Source organism: Nanorana parkeri, unplaced genomic scaffold, assembly GCF_000935625.1.
Source record: "Nanorana parkeri isolate BGI_ZX_2015 unplaced genomic scaffold, ASM93562v1 scaffold1087, whole genome shotgun sequence".
In the NCBI taxonomy this organism is placed as follows: Eukaryota; Metazoa; Chordata; class Amphibia; order Anura; family Dicroglossidae; genus Nanorana; species Nanorana parkeri.
The window spans coordinates 273,518-295,829 of NW_017307355.1; the positions used below are offsets into that span (position 1 = coordinate 273,518).

Here is a 22,312-nt window from a genome sequence, read left to right on the forward strand (position 1 = left end):
CTACACTGCTCACCCCTGCATGCCTGTTCCTACTCTTCTCACCTCCTGCATCCCTCGTCCTACTCTGCTCTCCTCTGCACCCAATGCATGCCTCTTCCTACAGTGCTTGCCTCTGCACTCCCTGCATCCCTGCTCATACTCTACTTACCTTTGCACCCCCTGCATCCCTCGTCCTAAACTGCTCACCCCTGCATTCCTGTTCCTACTCTTCTCACCTCTGCACCTCCTGCATCCCTCGTCCTACTCTGCTCTCCTCTACACCAAATGCATGCCTCTTCCTACAGTCAACAGGAAGTGAAGGAAAATCTCTCAGAGTCATCGAAATAAATACATTCCCTAACGGAAATTTGAATACTTCCCTACTCAATAAAAAAAATTAAGCTTTAAAGGGGACCCTGCACCAAAATGCAAAAGCTTATTCATTAGTGACTAGGAATGAGATGGGTTTGGACTCAATATGGCCACATGGCCATATTAGGTCAATGTCTTTAAGGTCTATATATAAGGTCATACAAGGTCTATGATGTCACAATTTCCTATTTATTTGTTTCAATTCACATTAAAGGAGAACTATGGGGTTAAGTCTTTTCCCCATAGTTCTCCTTAGGGTAACGGGAGGACACAAACTAGCGTCCTCCCATCACCCTAGGCTCAGTATACTGCGAGCTGTAGCTCGCGGTATACTGAGACGCCGCAGCTGAAGCGGATCCTGACAATTGTGCCGGGATCCGCCCAGCTGCGTGACTGACAGCTGGCTCTGCCTATCTAGAGGCAGAGCCAGCTGTACCCGCCCCCCTCCCCTGTCCGATCCACCAGTCAGCGCCATCGGAGCGGGGAGATGGGAATCCAGACCCTCCCCTGTCACGGCAGAGAGCCGTGACAGGATCGAGAGGTGAGCGAACGCCGGTATGTGTTCGCTCACCTCCCGATCTACTGAGCCGACCCGACCTGTGACAGTCTCATTGTCACAGGTCGGCTAGAACTACGAGGTGAGTGAAAAGCACTCACCTCATAGTTCTCCTGTAATACTAATGCAACTTGTATAATGTCTGCCTTCACTCTGTGACTGCTTGGCATACAGTGAGGGAGGATCCATCCTCAGACTATGACCATGCACCTGACCCTGACCTATCCCTGAATATGATGCCTCAAGGGTATGGCTGAGGGCAGGTAGTAAAAGCTCTGGGGAGAGCGCTATTCCACCTAGGGGCCTCTCCCTAGGAGGTCTCTGTGACAGATGAATGGCCTGGGCCTCAGCACATGGCAGGTGCTGGGGGCCTGGAGGCCTAGGACACCATAGGAACTTTGCTTGGGCCCCATACCCGTGGCAGGTGTTGGGTGCCTTGTTCTAAAAGGATACTACTACTAATCTGGAGTGCTCCTTGGCAGTTGCAGATGCTGAGGGCACAGGAATTCCAGATACCGAAGAGGAAAATACCTGATGGAAGCTGGGCCGGAGGGAGAGTCTTCTTGTTGAGGGGTACCGCAGAGGAGCTGGTGAGAGCGTCCGTCTGGGACCCACAAGAGAGATCCCTTACCCTATTCCAGGTGTCTGTTCTAGAAGAAGCCAGAGTTCCTTACCTGAGTCCAGAGATAGCTAACCTTCTCCATATAAGTTACTGGACCATCCTGGCTGTTCGCAGTATTGCTAATACTATTGGTCCCTGGGACCAGGTCACAGTGCTATCGGCCTTAGCGGTTGCTAGGGGAGAAAGCAGTCCTTTGAAGAATCCGCCAGGGCATCCTACAGACCCCAAATCCTCTCTCCTGTTAATCCTTGCAAAAAAATCTACAAAAAGACCCTAAGACTTGAGTTCATTCTGTCCGTGAGTGTCGGTGTGCTGTTGCTGAACAAAGGGGGCCGGTGGCTGGAACAAACAGGTGGGAGAACCTCAATTCATAATCAGCGGCTCCTTCGGGGGTGAGCGCTACAGTTGTATAGAGCCACCATGAGTTTTAAATACGCTAAGTATGTGACATTCCTTATTCTTCTATTTATTCCTATTTCTCAGCTTACTAATCACACTATTGTGCGCTGAGCTGTAGCTATAGTAATTATTAGCAGGGGTTCCCTGAGGCCTTAAAGCTGATGAGCAAATATTGTCCTCATAGAAGAGTTACGTGTATTCTTCTTGAATCTAAGTGAGCTTTGTGTATTTCTTCCAGATCTGTGCGGTAATCCAGTGTGAAACTTGCAGCTTCCTGTAATAAAGACCGGTCACTGCTGTTCTCTCTCCTTGTGCAGGGTGACTGGTCTTGTCTCCGCCCCCCTCCTGTAATAAAGACTGCTCACTGCTGTTCTCTCTCCTTGTGCAGGGTGACTGGTCTTGTCTCCGCCCTTCCTATAGTTTTCTGCTGGCAGGCTGTAGTGGGTGGGGCCCGCTGGGTCTCTCCCACAGCTCTGCTCTCTGTATATTTAAAAAAGACTATATGTGCTCCGAGTTCTGCTTTATATAAAGGGTTCCTCTGTGTTATAAAATAGTTGAGAAGGGTTGGTCTACTTGTTTCTAATGATACTTCTGTTATGTCCCATCAGATGGAGCGTCTGATTGTGGCCATGCAGGACCCAGATATCGGCATCAAAATGAGAAACCAGCGCTTGCTAATCACGGTTATTCCCCACGCCATGACCGGTGAGTCCAGTTTAATCAGTACTGGTTGGCATTAGTACTGTAATAGAATTCTCTTTCTGATATATGTGTCTGTAAAGCCATTTTTTTTAGCTTTGGATGGAGTAAGAATAAGAGTAGAGAGGAAATCTTCCAATAGGGAAACCTCTTCTGGTGATAAGCTGTCTGAGAGGGCGTAAGCCCTTGCTTTAGAGAAATCCCCTCTTATTTTCTGATGTGTCTCAGGACAGGAAATAAAAGGAAATCTCTCCATCGAGTCACAGACAGCAAAAAAAAAAGTAACTGAAAGGGGGGTGTTCACCATTTCCTACATAATACAAAACTGAAAAAAATAAGTTTTGGTTGTACACTTTAATTGGCCGTTTACAGGTCCTGATTCTGCTGTGTGTATCTTATCCCAGCGGTACCTTTATAATTATAATTTTTTATTTTGCCCTAAGATAGCAATGCTGTATAGTTTTTAATATGGGGTAGTAGTGCAGAAAAATAAGTCTAAAGGCAAAGGGACCTTCACTTCTCTTAACCTGACCCTTAGGCCACCATTAGTACCTAAAGTTGAACATACACGGATCAAACTTAGGCCGTTTCCTGCTGAATCAGCCAAAATTCGATCAGTGTTTGGCCCATCTGGCACCACCCAGCTTGACAAAAGACATTGCAGTTAAGTTTTCTCAAAGAAGCCGGATGGAAAATGGTTGGCCAGCCACAAGGCACAGGTTGTTAGAATATAATAGCCCGGCTTGATTGTTGTTTTTTTAGTTTGGATGGGGGAATCGAGTTGGGCTGAACAAGAAACATTTGTAAGGCTAGCATAATGATAACCCATCTTCTAATTAACCTTTAAATTCCAACGCTGCCCCCCTGAACACTTCACCTGACTCTGAATCTTAACCCTTTAAGTGTATCTAAACCCAAAATTAAAATCTTAGACCTGCTGATCTGACCAGTAACACACTTCCTGTGCCAGGTTGGCTCCACTCTATGGAAGAGCAACAAGGCCCCCCTTGGAACAAGAGCATTGTCACCCTGTGGGAAGGGTTGTGTTTGATGGACTAGCAGATTTAGATGGAATTCAATCTGAACTCCAGATAACACTTTTTAAGCAGTTATAGTAACTTTATACCTTTTGGGATAAAGGGTTTACATAAATGAATAAAAGCCACCCATTATAAGCACTAGGGATGCACCAATACCAAGTGACGAGGGAGCATGGAGACGGCTTCCCGGTCAATCAGGAAGCCGGTCAGCGTGTAATCACTCGCTGCCTGGCTTCCTATTACCAGAAGTTCCGGTATCGGGGAAGGTATCGGATCGTTTGGGCGAATACGAGTACTCGCCCAAATACTTGGCATCAGCACCAATACTAGTATCGGTATTGGTACCCCTCTAATGAGCACCCTGTCAGTGTTAAATGGTTTGTCTCAACCCTCTATCTAACACTTGTGCTGGACAGCTTGGCCTGGCAAAGGAAGTTGAAACATTACAAACTTACTAGCTGGATCACCAGGTGAAAATAAAGAATAAAAAGCCCCCAAAAAAGTAAAAGGGAAAACAAAACCTGCACTATGACATTTTTTTCTTTTGGGTTTAGATGCGCTTTAACCCATAACAATATTCCTAAAACTTAACCTAACACTTAACCACCTAACAATTACCCTGATTTTATTTAAAAACACATTAAATGATGTATTAATGAACACAGAGCTCTATTAATTTTTATATCTGTATATAAATGTTGGAGTTCTTCATTCCTTTTTATTTCAATTTCAAAAATGAATGAACTACAATAATAGTAAATATGAACTACAATAAGGTGTAGAATTAATTGCCATCACACGCAGTCCCAGGGGAGGATTGAAGATCTGACGTCTTGCGTTTTGTTTGATCCTTCGGTTCATGATCCACTTGCTGCCTTGTTACTGAGTAGACCCAGACAGGACATTGATGTGACACACGGAATAGGATATTCATTTTGCCTGGATGGCGGTGTTTGTACTTCGTGCCGCTTTCTGGAAGATGAATTTTTCACACTAAAGGTTTGGGGTTTTTTGCAGGACCCCAGGAGCACGAAAAAAATACGCGATTGATCTTGTAAGAATGCGTCTGAAAGTTTCTTCACGCTGTGCTGAGCTCTAGGAAAGAAATGTCCAAACCTAAAGCGATCTACCTATTAAAGTACAGAAGTACACTTTACCTTTTGAATTCGAGCCCAAGTCAAGATGAAAGTCTTTATTTTGTATTTGGATAGAGTCTGGGCTGCCAATAGAAATCTTGGAGCCCAGTGCACCCTACCTGACAGGGCCCCATTGGCATCACGCTCTTCCTACACTGCTCACCCCTGCATGCCTGTTCCTACTCTTCTCACCTCCTGCATCCCTCGTCCTACTCTGCTCTCCTCTGCACCCAATGCATGCCTCTTCCTACAGTGCTTGCCTCTGCACTCCCTGCATCCCTGCTCATACTCTACTTACCTTTGCACCCCCTGCATCCCTCGTCCTAAACTGCTCACCCCTGCATTCCTGTTCCTACTCTTCTCACCTCTGCACCTCCTGCATCCCTCGTCCTACTCTGCTCTCCTCTACACCAAATGCATGCCTCTTCCTACAGTCAACAGGAAGTGAAGGAAAATCTCTCAGAGTCATCGAAATAAATACATTCCCTAACGGAAATTTGAATACTTCCCTACTCAATAAAAAAAATTAAGCTTTAAAGGGGACCCTGCACCAAAATGCAAAAGCTTATTCATTAGTGACTAGGAATGAGATGGGTTTGGACTCAATATGGCCACATGGCCATATTAGGTCAATGTCTTTAAGGTCTATATATAAGGTCATACAAGGTCTATGATGTCACAATTTCCTATTTATTTGTTTCAATTCACATTAAAGGAGAACTATGGGGTTAAGTCTTTTCCCCATAGTTCTCCTTAGGGTAACGGGAGGACACAAACTAGCGTCCTCCCATCACCCTAGGCTCAGTATACTGCGAGCTGTAGCTCGCGGTATACTGAGACGCCGCAGCTGAAGCGGATCCTGACAATTGTGCCGGGATCCGCCCAGCTGCGTGACTGACAGCTGGCTCTGCCTATCTAGAGGCAGAGCCAGCTGTACCCGCCCCCCTCCCCTGTCCGATCCACCAGTCAGCGCCATCGGAGCGGGGAGATGGGAATCCAGACCCTCCCCTGTCACGGCAGAGAGCCGTGACAGGATCGAGAGGTGAGCGAACGCCGGTATGTGTTCGCTCACCTCCCGATCTACTGAGCCGACCCGACCTGTGACAGTCTCATTGTCACAGGTCGGCTAGAACTACGAGGTGAGTGAAAAGCACTCACCTCATAGTTCTCCTGTAATACTAATGCAACTTGTATAATGTCTGCCTTCACTCTGTGTAAGTGACAGGTCCACTTTAAATCTCCACACATGTGTATTTCATGTGATATTGCTGGACACATGTACAAAGCCTGCATCAAACACGGGCCCGTACATATGGGCTCCAGCTCTGACCTATTTTAGGAAATGTTTGCTTTTTATTTTCATAATTCTTGCCTGGGAATGAGGGAGGTTTTCATGCCAGTAAACATACTTAATAATTCAGTGAGTTTAATTTTCAGAAACTCAAAAGCCATTTAAACCCTTCGCTGCCAGGCGACGCTCACAGACATGTTTGTACAGCAGATAATATATGATACTGGCTGCGTGTGTTTATTTTTCTTAAAATGTCATGCTTGAAGCTAGACTGTGAGCATTTAGATATGAAATGTTCATTAAGATATATTCCTCAATAGTCACAAAGGACATAAATCCACTTTGTGTGCGCCAAATTTCTATACAAACCCTTGTATCTGAGTACAATGGCACAGTGACACCTTGTATCTGAGTACAATGGCACACTGACACCTTGTATCTCAGTACAATGGCATAGTGACACCTTGTATCTCGGTACAATGGCACAATGACACCTTGTATCTCAGTACAATGGCATAGTGACACCTTGTATCTCGTTAAAATGGCACAGTGACACCTTGTATCTCAGTACAATGGCATAGTGACGCCTTGTATCTCAGTACAATGGCATAGTGACACCTTGTATCTCAGTACAATGGCATAGCGACACCTTGTATCTCAGTACAATGGCATAGTGACCTCTTGTATCTCAGTACAATGGCACAGTGACACCTTGTATCTCGGTACAATGGCACAGTGACACCTTGTATCTCGGTACAATGGCATAGTGACACCTCGTATCTCAGTACAATGGCACACTGACACCTTGTATCTCAGTAAAATGGCATAGTGACACCTTGTATCTCAGTACAATGGCATAGCGACACCTTGTATCTCAGTACAATGGCATAGCGACACCTTGTATCTCAGTACAATGGCATAGCGACACCTTGTATCTCAGTACAATGGCATAGCGACACCTTGTATCTCAGTACAATGGCATAGCGACACCTTGTATCTCAGTACAATGGCATAGCGACACCTTGTATCTCAGTACAATGGCATAGCGACACCTTGTATCTCAGTACAATGGCATAGCGACACCTTGTATCTCAGTACAATGGCATAGCGACACCTTGTATCTCAGTACAATGGCATAGCGACACCTTGTATCTCAGTACAATGGCATAGCGACACCTTGTATCTCAGTACAATGGCATAGCGACACCTTGTATCTCAGTACAATGGCACAGTGACACCTTCTATCTCAGTAAAATGGCATAGTGACACCTTGTATCTCAGTACAATGGCATAGTGGCCTCTTGTATCTCAGTACAATGGCACACTGATCTCAGTACAATGGCACACTGATCTCAGTACAATGGCACACTGATCTCAGTACAATGGCATAGTGACACCTTGTATCTCAGTACAATGGCACAGTGACACCTTGTATCTCAGTACAATGGCACAATGACACCTTGTATCTAAGTACAATGCCACACTGATCTCAGTACAATGGCACAGTGACACCTTGTATCTCAGTACAATGGCACAACGACACCTTGTATCTCAGTACAATGGCACACTGATCTCATTACAATGGCACAGTGACACCTTGTATCTCATTACAATGGCACACTGGCACCTTGTATCTCGGTACAATGGCACGCTGACACTTTGTATCTTGGTACAATGGCACAATGACACCTTGTATCTAAGTACAATGCCACACTGATCTCAGTACAATGGCACAGTGACACCTTGTATCTCGGTACAATGGCACACTGGCACCTTGTATCTCAGTACAATGGCACACTGACATGTTGTATCTCAGTAAAATGGCATAGTGACACCTTGTATCTCAGTACAATGGCACGCTGACACTTTGTATCTTGGTACAATGGCGTAGTGACACCTTGTATATCAGTACAATGGCACAATGACACCTTGTATCTAAGTACAATGCCACACTGATCTCAGTACAATGGCACACTGATCTCAGTACAATGGCACAGTGACACCTTGTATTTCAGTACAATGGCACACTGGCACCTTGTATCTCGATACAATGGCTCGCTGACACTTTGTATCTTGGTACAGTGGCACACTGACACCTTGTATCTCGGTACAGTGGCACAGTGACACCTTGTATCTAAGTACAATGTTGCACTGACACTATGTATCTCAGTACAATGTTGCACTGACTACATTGATCAGACCATGGCTCATTATTCAGGCCACTGTCATCTTGAGGAAGCATCACGTTGCCTTCATCTTTAGCCATTGGAATAACAAATCTTCTCTGTAGTATTTTATTTCAGGTACTGTTACCAGTGATATGATTAAAGCAGTTTCTATGTGGCAGTCGTGAGCGGTAATGAGATAATTAAACCCCAGGGTCCTCATTGTACTTGTGGGATTTCATAATCTCCTCTGTATCCTTCTGAGCTCCTGCTCTTTTCTCCAAAGATAAAAATAGCCCTGGAATACATCTGTGGACATTCTATTTTTCCCTTCTCCGTGGATAACGGCTTAATAGATTAGCAGCAGAGAAACCTACATGTGGGGGGCTCAATGGCCAGGCCTCTATGTGGAGTCAAATTAATAGTTGAGTGTCGGCAGCTATTTAATAAAACAAATTTGCATTATGCTACATCTGTTCACCGCTGACAGCACAGAGACATTAAGGGGGGTTGCCGTTATATATGTTAAAATCAATCTACCTCTGGGTGCATGCAGTCATTTCTTTACAATGATGAGACATTACAGAGGAACCGCCAAGGGGTGGTTAACTTGTGGGTTACAACAATCTCCCTATGGGTGCATGCAGTCATTTTTTTACACACCAAAGGCATTGTAAAAAAACCACCAAGGGGTGGCTAACCGTAACCCAATGACCATATTGGTGCATGCAGTCATTTCTTTACAAAGCTGAGACAATACTGTGGACCACCAAGTGGTGGCCAACTTGTGGATCAACCCTATCTCCTTATGGATGCATACAGTAATTTCTTAACACAGCCGAGACTTTATTGAGGTGCAAGGGGTGGCCAACTTGTGGGTCAACCCAATCTCCCTGTAGGTGCATGCAGTCATTTTTTACAAAGCTGAGACATTACCGAGGAACCCTCCAAGAGTGACCAACTTGTAAGTCAAAGCAATCTCCCTATAGAGATGTACCCATCACACGGCCTAAAATAAAATTGGTTGCATGTTGTCATTTATTTACAATGCTGAGACTTTTCTGAGGTGCCAAGGGGTGGCCAACTCGTGGGTTAACCTAATCTCCCTATGGGTGGATGCATGCAGTAATTTCTTAACAAAGCCGAGACTTTATTAAAGTGCAGTTGGTGGCCAACTTGTGGGTCAACCCAATCTCCCTATGGGTGCATGCAGTCATTTCTTTAATATCCTGATACATTACAGAGGAACTGTCAAGAGGTGACCAAGTTGTGGGTAAGTCAAATCTCCCTGTAGGTGTGTGCAGTCATTTTTTACAAAGCTGAGACATTACCGTGGAACCCTCCAAGAGTTACCAGCTTGTAAGTCAAACCAATCTCCCTATAGAGATGTACCCATCACACGGCCTAAAATAAAATCGTTTTGGGTGTAGCTGCCCTTAAAGAGAATCTATCACTTTGTCCATCCACCTCTTCTTCCCTTACTCCCAGGATGCAGTGCTCAGGCCTGAGCACTGCATCCTGGGAGGATGGAAGCAGGTCATGAACCTTGTGGAAGCACCAACACGAAGCCCACACAAGGACTAAACTCAGCAATCCGGCAGTAGAATGGAGCAGCATGGAAGTGTGGTGGGCTGGGAGGGGGCTGTCAAGAGAACCTTTTGCTTTGCCTTGAATGGACAGAATGACACATTCTCTTTAATCAATACTTTGGGTTCCATTTACTGCAATGGTTGAGCATGTCTTGAGTGTCATCCTGTTCTAAAATTGCTGTTCAATCTCTGTGTGTTAATCTAGGTAATGACGTTGTGGAATGGCTCATACAGAAACTTTCCATCAATGAGGAAGGTGAGTCTCTACATTTCCATATTTCATGAATAGTTTTTTTTGTTTTTCGATTGGGAAGAGCTTTTAAGGGTGTTTTCTACAGTACTTGATGACTTGTCAATCCACCTTTGTACTTCGTATTAAGAAAACGATTATTTGATTAGCTCCCATAGCTTTCATGCTGTCACTCACTGTAGCTGAAATTTGGTTGCTGTGGGCTGTCGAACAAATTACACCTATAAGAACCATCACCTAGAAACTTCTATTCTAAGATTCCGGTGCAGTATGCCAGCTCTGGGCAGTGCAGTGAAGATGAATAGAGTGAGCTTTAATTCCTTGGACCTATTGCATATCCACGAATGATAGCTTCAGTCTGAGGCTTCTGGATTGATGGATTCCTTGAAGCTGAGTTTACAGTCACAATACCTGGATTTGTAGTTGAATATGCTTCAATTTACAACTTGCAATGTTTTGGATGTATGTGCCAAATTATGTATTTCTTGGGCGTTTGGGGGGTGGTACCATCCCTTTGTTGCCCCTGTGAACGTAGCCTTAATGTGTTCCCTTTAACAAGCTCTCTATCCCTTTGCAAGCACAGGTGTTAATCTAACATTGAAATACATTGTAGAAGTCCCAGAATGGTTACGTTGAATTCCCTAAGAGTCCTCAGGCCTTGAAGGAATTGGCTTTTCCTCTGCACTGTTTCCACAATTCCTGGACCTCCTGGGGCCCCGGTGCCTTAATCCGACATCCTCTTTTAAATCTTTTTTTTTTTTCCAGTCTATTTTTTTTCCACTTTGCAAATTCCCTCTAGATATCTCTTTCATCTGCTAATGCAGAGGCAGAAAATTCATTTTCAGAGGTCTGTTTAATGCCAGAGCCTGAAATATTAACATTAAATTTCTGAAGGATTTGAAGGGACAGGCTCATTTTTGAAGTGGAGCATTATGAAAATTTGATTTGGAGGCTCGAGATAAGTATGCCCTTTAAAGTGGTACGCTGGGCAAAATAAAATATGACAATATAGGATGCAGTCTGTCAATAGCATTAACGCAGCAGTGTTTGTGTCTCTGAGCCCATCCCCCCCTCTTTAACATAGTTTTATTGCCTGTTGTTCCTGTCGGTATGTTACACTTCCTGTAATAGGCTGACAACATTGTCTGCTCTGCAGTTAAACTGTGCAGCAGTGTTGTCTCCCAGGGCCAGTCTTAGACTGAGATGTTGTTTCTCCTTCATGTCCATCATTGGCATGTAGATGGACATGTAGTTGCTTCAACATGTCCATCATGGGCATGTATATGGACATATAGTTGCTCCTGTGCCCCTCGGCTCCATCTAGTGGCAGGAATGTTGTGCAAACGTCATTCACCCAGCATATGGTTGGGAGAAAAATTTATAAACAGACACTTAAATCGCCACACTTGTTGTAATATTGCAGTCTTAACTCTCACTTGATTTTTGAATTGTTTGCTTGCTCTCTCCCTTTCTGAACAAAATCATCTGAGTGTTAGGCTCCCACAGAGGCTGCTTTATCAACTGCTTGTGCTCCATGCTGCCATTCAACAGACATTGAAAAATGTAACCAAGGTGCTGTCAGGATCACATGAAAATATACTAAAGGCTTTGTACATTTACAGCTATAACCTCCTCTAGCAGCCCAGACAGAGGGGCCATTGATAGTCTTGAACTAGGCCAGGTGACAGGTCACCCTCATAATTATTATTATAATAAAGGATGTATATGGCGCCAACAGTTTGCGCAGCGCTTTACAATGTTAGGAACACATTACAGTTACAGTTAAAGTCAAGACGGAATGATAAGGAGGACCCTGCCCCTCAGGGCTTACAATCTAAAAGGGAGGGGCAAGTGATACAAGAGGTGGTAGCTGTGTGGGGATGATTTGTTTGAGAAAGTGATATTTAAGTGGTTTGGTCATACAGCCTGACACTGAGGCCTGGTTCACACCTAGGAGGTATCGTTTTTGCGCATTTGTATGAGCGTGTTCAGCACATGAAGACGTGCGTTTTGACTGGCAGCTTAAGAAACATTGCGGTCAATGGATGAACTTATATACAAACGCGCAAAAACACACATGAAATAGTGCAACATGCTTCTGCCGCACGTTTTCCTGGCATTTCCATTGAAGTCTAGTGGGGGGAAAACGAGCTTGAAACTGCCAAAAGAAGCTAATTTTTTCTGCGTTTGGCGTTTTGTTGCTCAGGTGTGAACAGGGGCCATTGAAAATCATGGGATTTCTTGTGTTGGGCATTTACTGCTCAAAAACGCCTAGGTGTGAACTAGGCCTGAGCCGTCATGTCTATTCTGGCAGGGGGAGAATATACAGTAAGTGAATAACAGCACAAACACCTATCCCTGAGAGGTAACACTGCACTATTATAACAATTCAGGTGTAGAAAATCAGATTGTTACAAGTAGACTGGTTCTTATTTTAAAGTTGAACTACAGACCTAATTTATTTTCAAGAAGGGTTTTCAGTGTCCCAACCAGATTTTCCCTCACTTCCAGTTCCTTTGATCATTTAAGAGTTCAGACAGCAATAAAAACCTGACAAAGGTATTAACTCTTCATCACTCTATCAAAAAGAAATTGGCTGACCTTGGGTTGAAATGATTTGCATCGGATCCCTACTAATAAGGCGTAAACTTCCCCATACTCAGCTGCTTGTCTCCAGGAGGTTCCTGTCCACCACTGGTCTCTAGCAGGTCTCTATCGGCTGCTGGTCTCCAGCAAGTCCCTGTCCGCCACTTGTCTCCGGGAGGTCCCTATCCGCCACTGGTCTCCGGGAGGTCCCTATCCGCCACTGGTCTCCGGGAGGTCCCTATCCGCCACTGGTCTCCGGGAGGTCCCTGTCCGCTGCTGGTCTCTGGGAGGTCCCTGTCCGCTGCTGGTCTCCGGGAGGTCCCTGTCTGCCACTGGTCTCCGGGAGGTCCCTGTCCGCTGCTGGTCTCTGGGAGGTCCCTGTCCGCTGCTGGTCTCCGGGAGGTCCCTGTCTGCCACTGGTCTCCGGGAGGTCCCTGTTCGCCGCTGGTCTCCGGCAGGTCCCTGTCCGCTGCTGGTCTCCGGCAGGTCCCTGTCCACCGCTGGTCTCCGGAAGGTCCCTGTCCGCCGCTGGTCTCAGGGAGGTCCCTGTCCGCCACTGGTCTCTGGGAGGTCCCTGTCCGCCACTGGTGTCCGGGATGTCCCTGTCCACTGCTGGTCTCGGCGTGGGAGCCTACCTGCCGGGGCAGATGTTATTTACAGCTGTCACCCCCTTCCTGTCACCCGTCCCTCTGATTATACAAAGGCAAGCATAATACACAGCTAAGAAAGCCGTCATCTGCTCTGCTGTCAATGCGGATATCTTATTCAGCTGCGTGTGAGTGATCGGTCGTCATTGCAAACATGATTATAGAAGATTTGCTGTCCTCAGAGGAGCTGGAGAGAATACGTCTCCCTTCCAGGCAACGGTACACCTAATCCATATTTTATTAGCAGAGATAACATATATATTTCTATTAACATCCTGTTTGACGTTGCTGGCAGCACGTTATGTGTCTTTGTGGAAGAGACGGCTCGGGGCCACCGCCATCCTTCTCCAGGCGTATGTGGGGGGAACAAGCATCTTGGTTCCAGCAGCCTATGTGTGCTCAGATCGGGCGGTCTGACGTTATATGACGGCTCCTGAATATTACATGAAAGTAACAATGTGGGGGAGACGTGCGTGAGACCACATAATGCTTTTACTCTCCAAGATACCTTTTTTTATTGTGGGACTCCCGGAGTCTATTTAGGAGCGGAACTCCAGACAAACAGCTGAATAGGCAGATGACATACGTGTGTGGGAGCTGTTTGACCTGCCAAAGGATTTGTATTTCTGGTCATCCAGTGCTGAGATTTCCGCAGCTTTGCCACACAACTCAACCCTGTCTGGCAGGGCAGGAAAGCTGAATTTGTTTCAGCAGTTAAGTAACAGTTACAGGTCTTGTTCCCCTCCAATTCAGGAGAATAATGAGCTCATCTCTCTGCCACTCTGGTCTCTTCTCCTATCAGCAAGATAAAGACTAGGGGGGTTATTCACAAAGGATCCAGCCGTAGCCTTGGCCGATCCTTCGGCTCTCTCCGGCCGCCGACTGAACCCGAAGAGCAGCTGTACGAGCTATTCACTATAGCCCTTACAGCAGCCGAAGATGGCCGAAGTGGCAGCCTAAGCGGGGGCGAACGGCCTGCCGAAGGCCAGCCGTTTGCCCTGCAAATGACAGCTGGGCGGAGCCAGCCGTGATGTCACCGCTACCTCCGCCCAATTGTTTTAAAAAGAAATATATATATATTTTTTTTTAATCTTCCGATTTTTTAAACTAATGTAAAATCATTTTGCAATGTATTTATTTTGTTAACATTAATTTCACTGATTTTCTATTCTGCTCAGTACCACGGAGGTACCGAACAGAGTAGCCGAGCCAAATTCTGCTCGGCGGCATTCGGTTATTCACTCACTGCCGTTCGGCCCCTTTGAGAATAGGGGTGAACGGCAGCGAGTGAGCTGCCGGAGCTTCGGCTCAGCCGATCCAGATGGCAACTGACGTACGGCTGAAATCCACCGTACAAGGCTGAAGTGAATAGCCGAACAGCATTCGGCTCACTTCACTCCGGCTGGGTTATTCACTCGGCTGCTTTCGACAGCTTTGTGGATAACCCTGTAAATATGTAATGAGGAAAAGTGTTATGTTACCTGCTTGGTATCTGGAGATTGGTGCATCCAAACTGTACATGTGACATCTAACAGATCTTTTATAGCTTAGCCTTTCCACCACCCAACAACCATAAGCCTCAACATTGCACATGTGCACCCTTTTATGGCGCCACCTTGTGGTGACCACATTATGTTACAGTTGCAACCAGATTTCAGTTTACTCTAGTCCAGGGGTGGGCAACTCCGGCACTCCAGCTGTGCTTTAACTACACATCCCAGCATGCCTCTTCCTCTGGGAGTCATTCCTGTTTCTGTAAATTTTGCAATGCCTCATGGGACTTGTAGTTCCACAACAGATGAAGGGGCCGGAGTTGCCCACACCTGCTCTAGTCAGATGAATTACGATTGGTGCTATGTTACCAGTATGCATTTTTTTCTGTTCCACAGAGTCCCTGCACCTTGGGAACTTGCTTGTGAAGTATGGATACATCTACCCCCTGAAGGACCCCAGGAACCTCATCCTGAGAGCCGACGATTCGCCGTACAGATTTCAGGTAATCCACAGAAGACTAATAATATAGCACAGAGCAGCAGTTGGCAAGCTCGTTACTCCAGTTGTGGTGAAACTACAAATCCCAGCATGCTTCTGCCATGTCTGTGGCTGTTAGAGTCTTGCAATGTCTCATGGGATGTGTAGTTTAACAGCTGGAGTGCTGAGGTTGCCCACCCCAGCCATAGAGTCTTCATGTGGAATTAATTAGAGGAAACATGTCGCAGGAGCAATACGAGGGCTGCCAAAGCTGATCCTGTTAAGAAATGCTAGTTCCCTGGTTCTGGTTTCAATTCTTTCTTAGTTACTTGCTCAGAAGACGTCACGTTGATCTAGACCAGGGGTGGGCAACCTTGACGTTCTAGCTGTTTTGGAACTACAAGTCCCATGAGGCATTGCAAGACTTTGACAGCCACAGGCATGACTCCCAGAGACAGAGGCATGGTGGGGTGTGTAGTTTTACCGCAGCTCGAGCGCCGAGGTTGCCTACCCCTAATCTAGGCAGTGGCTCAGAAAGTACTGAAGCTCTTGGTTAACATGACAGCCAGGCATCTAGTATTTTCAGATCAGGGTAATCAGCAACAGCCCTCATGTTTCTTTCCTGTAAAATGTTTGTGCATGTTCAACATTTCCCGCACACAGCTTTTTCAATGTGCAGGTAAGTTAAGCAAATTGGATAATATCATCTTTTAGCATTTTTTCTTTGGTCCTCCTGTCCCCAGGAGCTCTTCTGGGATTCTCAGCAATCAACCAGCTGATACCTTTTAAAAGCCATCTGCCTATGTGTCCCAACACAAGAAATAGGGAATCAGGATTTTTACGTTCAACCAGAGAGTTCCTTGGTTCCATCTTGCCCCTGTTAATCTGTATCCGTTCGCACCGACGCCGCGTTCTGCTTTCTAATCTCTTCCCGAGTCCTGAGAGTAAAACCTGCATTCTGATGCCCCTGGGGTAATGCTTGGCATTGACTAGTTACAAGAGCAGATGTATCACTTCCTCCTCTGAAGTCCCATGTGGACCGCAGATATAAATAGAATCCAGGGACACGAAGGATTTTAATAGTACAAAATTTACTTCCAGTTCCAGTAAAAACAGAACCCAGAATGTCTACGTGTGTCATGTATGATGAACGAAGTTTAAGAGTACATGGTACAATGTTCCAGTTCCAGTAAAAACATAACGCAGAATGTCTACGTGTGTCATGTATGATGAACAACGTGCCTAATGGACCAGTCAGGGGGCCCATTTAGAAAAGGCAGACAGTAACCATTTGAGTTTTAGTCATGGGAAAAAAATGTCTTGTATATACATTCAATCCTGTGTCTTTAGAACTACCTCCAGAGTTTGTTCCATATTGACATGTTAGCATCACACAGTTGCTGAAGATTTGTCATCTGCACATCCATGATGTGAACCCCCAATTACACCACATCACAAAGGTGCACTATTGAATGGAGATCTGGTGACTTTGGATTCAATTTGAGTATAGTGAGCACATTATCATCTTATAAAAAACAGTTTGAGCTGATTTTAGCTTTGTAACATGGAACGGTTTCCTGCCATCAGAAGATGGGCACACTGTGGTTATAAATGGATGGACATGGTGCATTATCCTGCTGGAAGTAGCCATCAGAAGATGGGCACACTGTGGTTATAATTGGATGGACATGGTGCATTATCCTGCTGCAAGTAGCCATCAGAAAATGGGCACACTGTGGTTATAAATGGATGGGCATGGTGCATTATCCTGCTGCAAGTAGCCATCAGAAGATGGGTACACTGGTTATAAATGGATGGACATGGTGCATTATGCTGCTGGAAGTAGCCAGTAGAAGATGGGCACACTGTGGTTATAAATGGATGGACATGGTGCATTATCCTGCTGCAAGTAGCCATCAGAAGATGGGCACACTGTGGTTATAAATGGATGCACATGGTGCATTATCCTGCTGGAAGTAGACATCAGAAGATGGGCACACTGTGGTTATAAATGGATGGGCATGGTACATTATCCTGCTGCAAGTAGCCATCAGAAGATGGGCACACTGTGGTTATAATTGGATGGCCATTGTGCATTATCCTGCTGCAAGTAGCCATCAGAAAATGGGCACACTGTGGTTATAAATGGATGGGCATGGTGCATTATCCTGCTGCAAGTAGCCATCAGAAGATGGGCACACTGTGGTTATAAATGGATGGGCATGGTACATTATCCTGCTGGAAGTAGCCATCAGAAGATGGGCACACTGTGGTTATAAATGGATGGACACGGTGCATTATCGGTTTTCTCTTGTCGGTTCCACTGGCTGATCAAGAAAGAATGAAGCATGTATGTCCAGCTTAAGTTGAAGAGTAGAGGCGTTTCCCTTCTAATTAAGGTGGGAGCATCTGGCTTAGAGTACCTGTACACATCAACTTTTTTGGCCAGATCTGACGATGACCCCGTATGAGATCCCTGAACCCGACTGTTGCAGTCTGCCTAAACAGTTGATTGGGTGGCCTGTGAAGGTTCTCATTCATCCAGGTCATAGTATATCTGTAAAAAATAAGTCAAGGCAACTGGACTTGCTGTATTTTTCTTGAAGACGTTTCACCGGTCATCCAACCAGCTTTCTCAATTTCTCAGTTGATTGGGTGGGTTAGAAGACCTTCCCCAGCTGCTCCCCTACCCTTATGAGTGATCGGTGCCACTCATCTCCTCCTGCCTTCCCTTTCTGTAGCACCAAATATGACGCTAAGCCATACAGGCTCTTTGGACAGCTGCTGCTGACCCCATTGGATAATGTTTTTAGTTTTGAATCTGCGCCTAATGGATATATAAGATGTCATTTGAAAGCTGCTGTACTATAGACAACTACGTCCAGATGAATGTTTTACCAAGTATACAGCGCTAATAATTCAATAAAAAAGGGAATGGATCTATAACTCTGATGACCTATTAAAGTGTGTACACCATCTAATCTTACATATACAAATCTAATATCCGTGATATGATTATAAATCAATATAAAAATAAAATAAATAAATGAATAATCAATTCGTGGAGGCGGTTCTATAAATTAGATGCTGACGCCGTGCAAAAACGACAGTTTGTGGCAAAAAGATTTGGTCTAGTCCTAAGATTGGTAACTATCCCTCATTCCTTAATAACGAGGCACTAAGAGCGCAAATCTGGAATTGTAAATGATGTGATTTTGGATATATGTAAAAATGTTTTTTTTTAAATGAAGAACTTACTTCTTGTGGTGTCAGGGATCCGGACGCAGTGAGGATTCTGGAACTGCAGGGGGTGTTGGATAAATTTTGTTCAATTTCCAGTGGTCCCCAATTGGTAGAGTAGGGGTGAAATAGGACTTTCTTTAGGGATTGTTCGTGGCGGCTGGAAATGGTGTCATAAGTTGTGGTAGTGAACTCGGGGGTCAAGGACAAAGGTAGAGGGCAGATTGGATGTTCTGTGTGTCGAAGGGCTAGTGTGGAAGCTACCTCTGGTCTTCGTTTAGTATTTCTTCTGGATGTGTTGGAGTGGAAGTGACAGTCGGTTAGGAAGGGGAGTGCACGGGGCCGTGTCCAATGAGCAACGCATTTCGAGGAGAGGAAATCCTCTTCGTTTAGTATTTCTTCTGGATGTGTTGGAGTGGAAGTGACAGTCGGTTAGGAAGGGGAGTGCATGGGGCCGTGTCCAGTGAGCAACGCGTTTCGAGGAGAGGCAATCCTCTTCGTTTAGTATTTCTTCTGGATGTGTTGGAGTGGAAGTGACAGTCGGTTAGGAAGGGGAGTGCACTCTCCTCGAAACGCGTTGCTCACTGGACACGGCCCCGTGCACTCCCCTTCCTAACCGACTGTCACTTCCACTCCAACACATCTAGAAGAAATACTAAACGAAGACCAGAGGTAGCTTCCACACTAGCCCTTCGACACACAGAACATCCAATCTGCCCTCTACCTTAGTGACCCCCGAGTTCACTACCACAACTTATGACACCATTCCCAGCCGCCACGAAAGTCCTATTTCACCCCTACTCTACCAATTGGGGACCACTGGAAATTGAACAAAATGTATCCAACACCCCCTGCAGTTCCAGAATCCTCACTGCGTCCGGATCCCTGACACCACAAGAAGTAAGTTCTTCATTTAAAAAAAAAACATTTTTACATATATCCAAAATCACATCATTTACAATTCCGGATTTGCGCTCTTAGTGCCTCGTTATTACGTTCACAGGGTTCTCCTCCTGTTTTTTGAGCAGCAATCCACACACGCCCTGCACCTTTAAAAGAGCGCTGTGTAATTTCTTTTTGTTATCCCTCATTCCTTGCATTTCACTTAAATCCTAATATGTGTGTATCAATTATTGGTGGTATGTGTATATTAAGTTGATGTTAATTAAATGTAAATAAAGGTGATTTATCTATATAGTGAGTGAAAAACCTTTTTTTGAGTTATGCAAAATGGTAACATCACTGTAATCAATATCCTTATATATAAACTCATAACATGGATATGATTATACCCTTTCCCCAAGTGATAAATACCACAATATCCCTTAGGTGCTAATAACATATACACCGTGAACAGTCCATAATATAATGAAAACAAGTCTCTGTGCAAAAAATATATCTCTCTCCAATCGGTGCAACAATGTGAGACCTCCAGAAATCCAGAGGTTTAGTGAAATTTGCTGGAGATCGGCCCCGCTCAAGAGTGCACACTCACCGCATTGTGATGGCTGTAGCAAACAGCCAAAAAGGCGTTTGTCTGATAACTCACGGTGCTGCGTCGTCTTCAATGTACCCTTTTTTTTCTGATCGATATCCAGAAAACGAAGTATCTCCAATCTCTCAAAAAGAAAAAGCTCCTCATTGTGTCATATTTCCAAAAATCGTTTATTAAAATTAGGTTTTAAAAGCATTACAAAGTTCCAGCTGGCCGATCAGGTAGTACAACTATCGTACTCCATTGCCTGAAGATGGTAGGGCCAGCAAGAATACCAGCCTGTCCTTGCAGGCCTTCAAGATGTATTGGTCATTATACACAGCCAGCAAAGCCAGTATGCTTTTCAAACTCAATGTGATGGATGCAGCTTCTATTAAAGTATATGTGTAGCCAAATCTTTTTAAAAAGTTGGGGATAGAGTATTAAAGGATCAAATCCCCTGCCAGTTTTCTTTTTGTTCTTTCTGTGTACCATTGGGGAAATCTTCCTTTATTTCCAGTCCCAGAGACACAACAGGAAGTTAAAGGAAATCCCCCAAAGTGACAGGAATTCCATTTGTCGCCGGACCAGGTGTCCCCACTGGAAGATTTGCCCTTACTTCTTGTTCTGGGGACAACTCTAAAATTTTGGATTTCCGTTCAATTTCTGGATCACAGGGGTCACTATGGCAAATAGGGAGGGCAAATCTTCCCAATGGATACGCATACAGCAGTAAAAACCTGACAGAGCTTCCAACCCTTCCATGTTCGATCCATAACTAAAGTTGCCTTGTCTATAGATCCACTTTAAACACAATCTGTAGTTCTATTTTAATACTGTTTTTTAGCAGATGAAATACTAAAAAAAATACAAATTTTAGTCATTTTGTATTTAGTAAAATATGAAATTAAATCTCGCTTGCAGCCAGCGGGTGACACTATAAGCTAGATCAGGGCCTTCAAGAAGTCTCGACTAACAGCTGCTGTTAGCTAAAAACAGATCTAAATGAGCTAAAGGCGAGCCAGAGCCCGCTCTTCTTCGCAAGCAGAGGTGGCAACGCAGTCTGGCAGAAATGATGGACGAAAATAATTTTACTTCCTTATTAAGTTCACAAAAGACGTAAATTTAAAAAATCCAGTGAGCTTCTCACTCGGGGCGGTGATTCTGGCAAAATCACCAATTTCATCAGCAAATGTTGGCAAAATTTGTTTAAAAAGGTGAAATATTTATTATTTTATTATGTTATTTTTATCTTTTTTTTTTTTACAGGGTGTATTTAAGGCAGTTTAGTATAATTCATCCAGTGCTCTTTGTATTTGTGGGGGGTTACATTTATTTTTCTTTATTTTTTTATTTAGAGGGTGTATTTTTGGTGACTTTTTTTAGGTGGTTTAGCATATTTCATCCAGTGCTTTTTGCATTTCTTGTATTTATTTTTCTTTGTTTAGAGGGTGTGTTTGGCGGGAGTATTTAGGGCGGTTTACTTCATTTTCATTTAGAGTTCTTGGAATTAATGGGGTTTTTTTTGTATACAAGATTTGTGCAATTTAATTGCATTTTTCGGGAGGAAAAAAGTAAAATAATTAGGCTAATGAGGGGATATTTTTGGGCACAAGGTCAGGTCTAAGATACAGTTATAAAAGAAGCTTTGATAGCCCTTGGGAGCACTTTAAAGCCCATGGCCCGATTGTCACCAAAATAATTTTGCCAAAAAGGTCAAATTTCACAAATTTTAAAATTTCTTGCTTACATTTCCAGGAAATAAGAAGAAGAACTCTATTTTTCCTATTCCTACATTTAATGCGTGATATGGGTGAGTGCACTTAACTCACGGTGGTCATCTTGGTGATGGGCGCCGGCAGAGAGAAGATACAGTATGTAGTTTATCTGTGTATTGAGCTGTTTGCCTGGAGTTAAGCTTTAACAATTATCTGTGGGTGGCCTCATACGGTGGTAAGCCATTTCTCATCGTGCTACTGTATTGACAACTCTTCCCAAGTTTAATTTCCTCTGCATCCCTCAGTTCAGCAATCAACGTATATTGTGCCCCAGGGCTCTCTCTCCCACCAGATCCTCCCGAGAAAATTGACGGATTATTGGAGTTTTCCTATACCCCCGAGGACCAGGGAGGCCGTAAATAGCTGGAATTAGAATAGATTCTGCTATGAAACAAATGATCTGAACTGAGAGAGAAACTTCCAACTACGTCACCTTCCAAAGCTTCTCATTACTTATGAAACATTTTTTTATTTTACCCTTGAGATCATCTTTCAAAAATTGTAACTAGCTTACAAAG

At 44.5% G+C, this 22,312-nt stretch overlaps 1 protein-coding gene across 2 annotated transcripts in view; it reads left to right on the plus strand.

Moving 5' to 3' along the window:
• The first annotated feature begins 2,536 nt into the window (after positions 1-2,536).
• The window catches only part of RGS11 (regulator of G-protein signaling 11), a 76,433-nt gene continuing 56,657 nt past the window's right edge, over positions 2,537-22,312 (plus strand). For both annotated transcript variants that reach the window (XM_018567731.1, XM_018567732.1), the window contains exons 1-3: positions 2,537-2,633; positions 10,054-10,104; positions 15,221-15,327. In XM_018567731.1, the coding sequence (XP_018423233.1) occupies positions 2,537-2,633; positions 10,054-10,104; positions 15,221-15,327 (255 nt within the window). The remainder of the gene's footprint in view (positions 2,634-10,053; positions 10,105-15,220; positions 15,328-22,312) is intronic.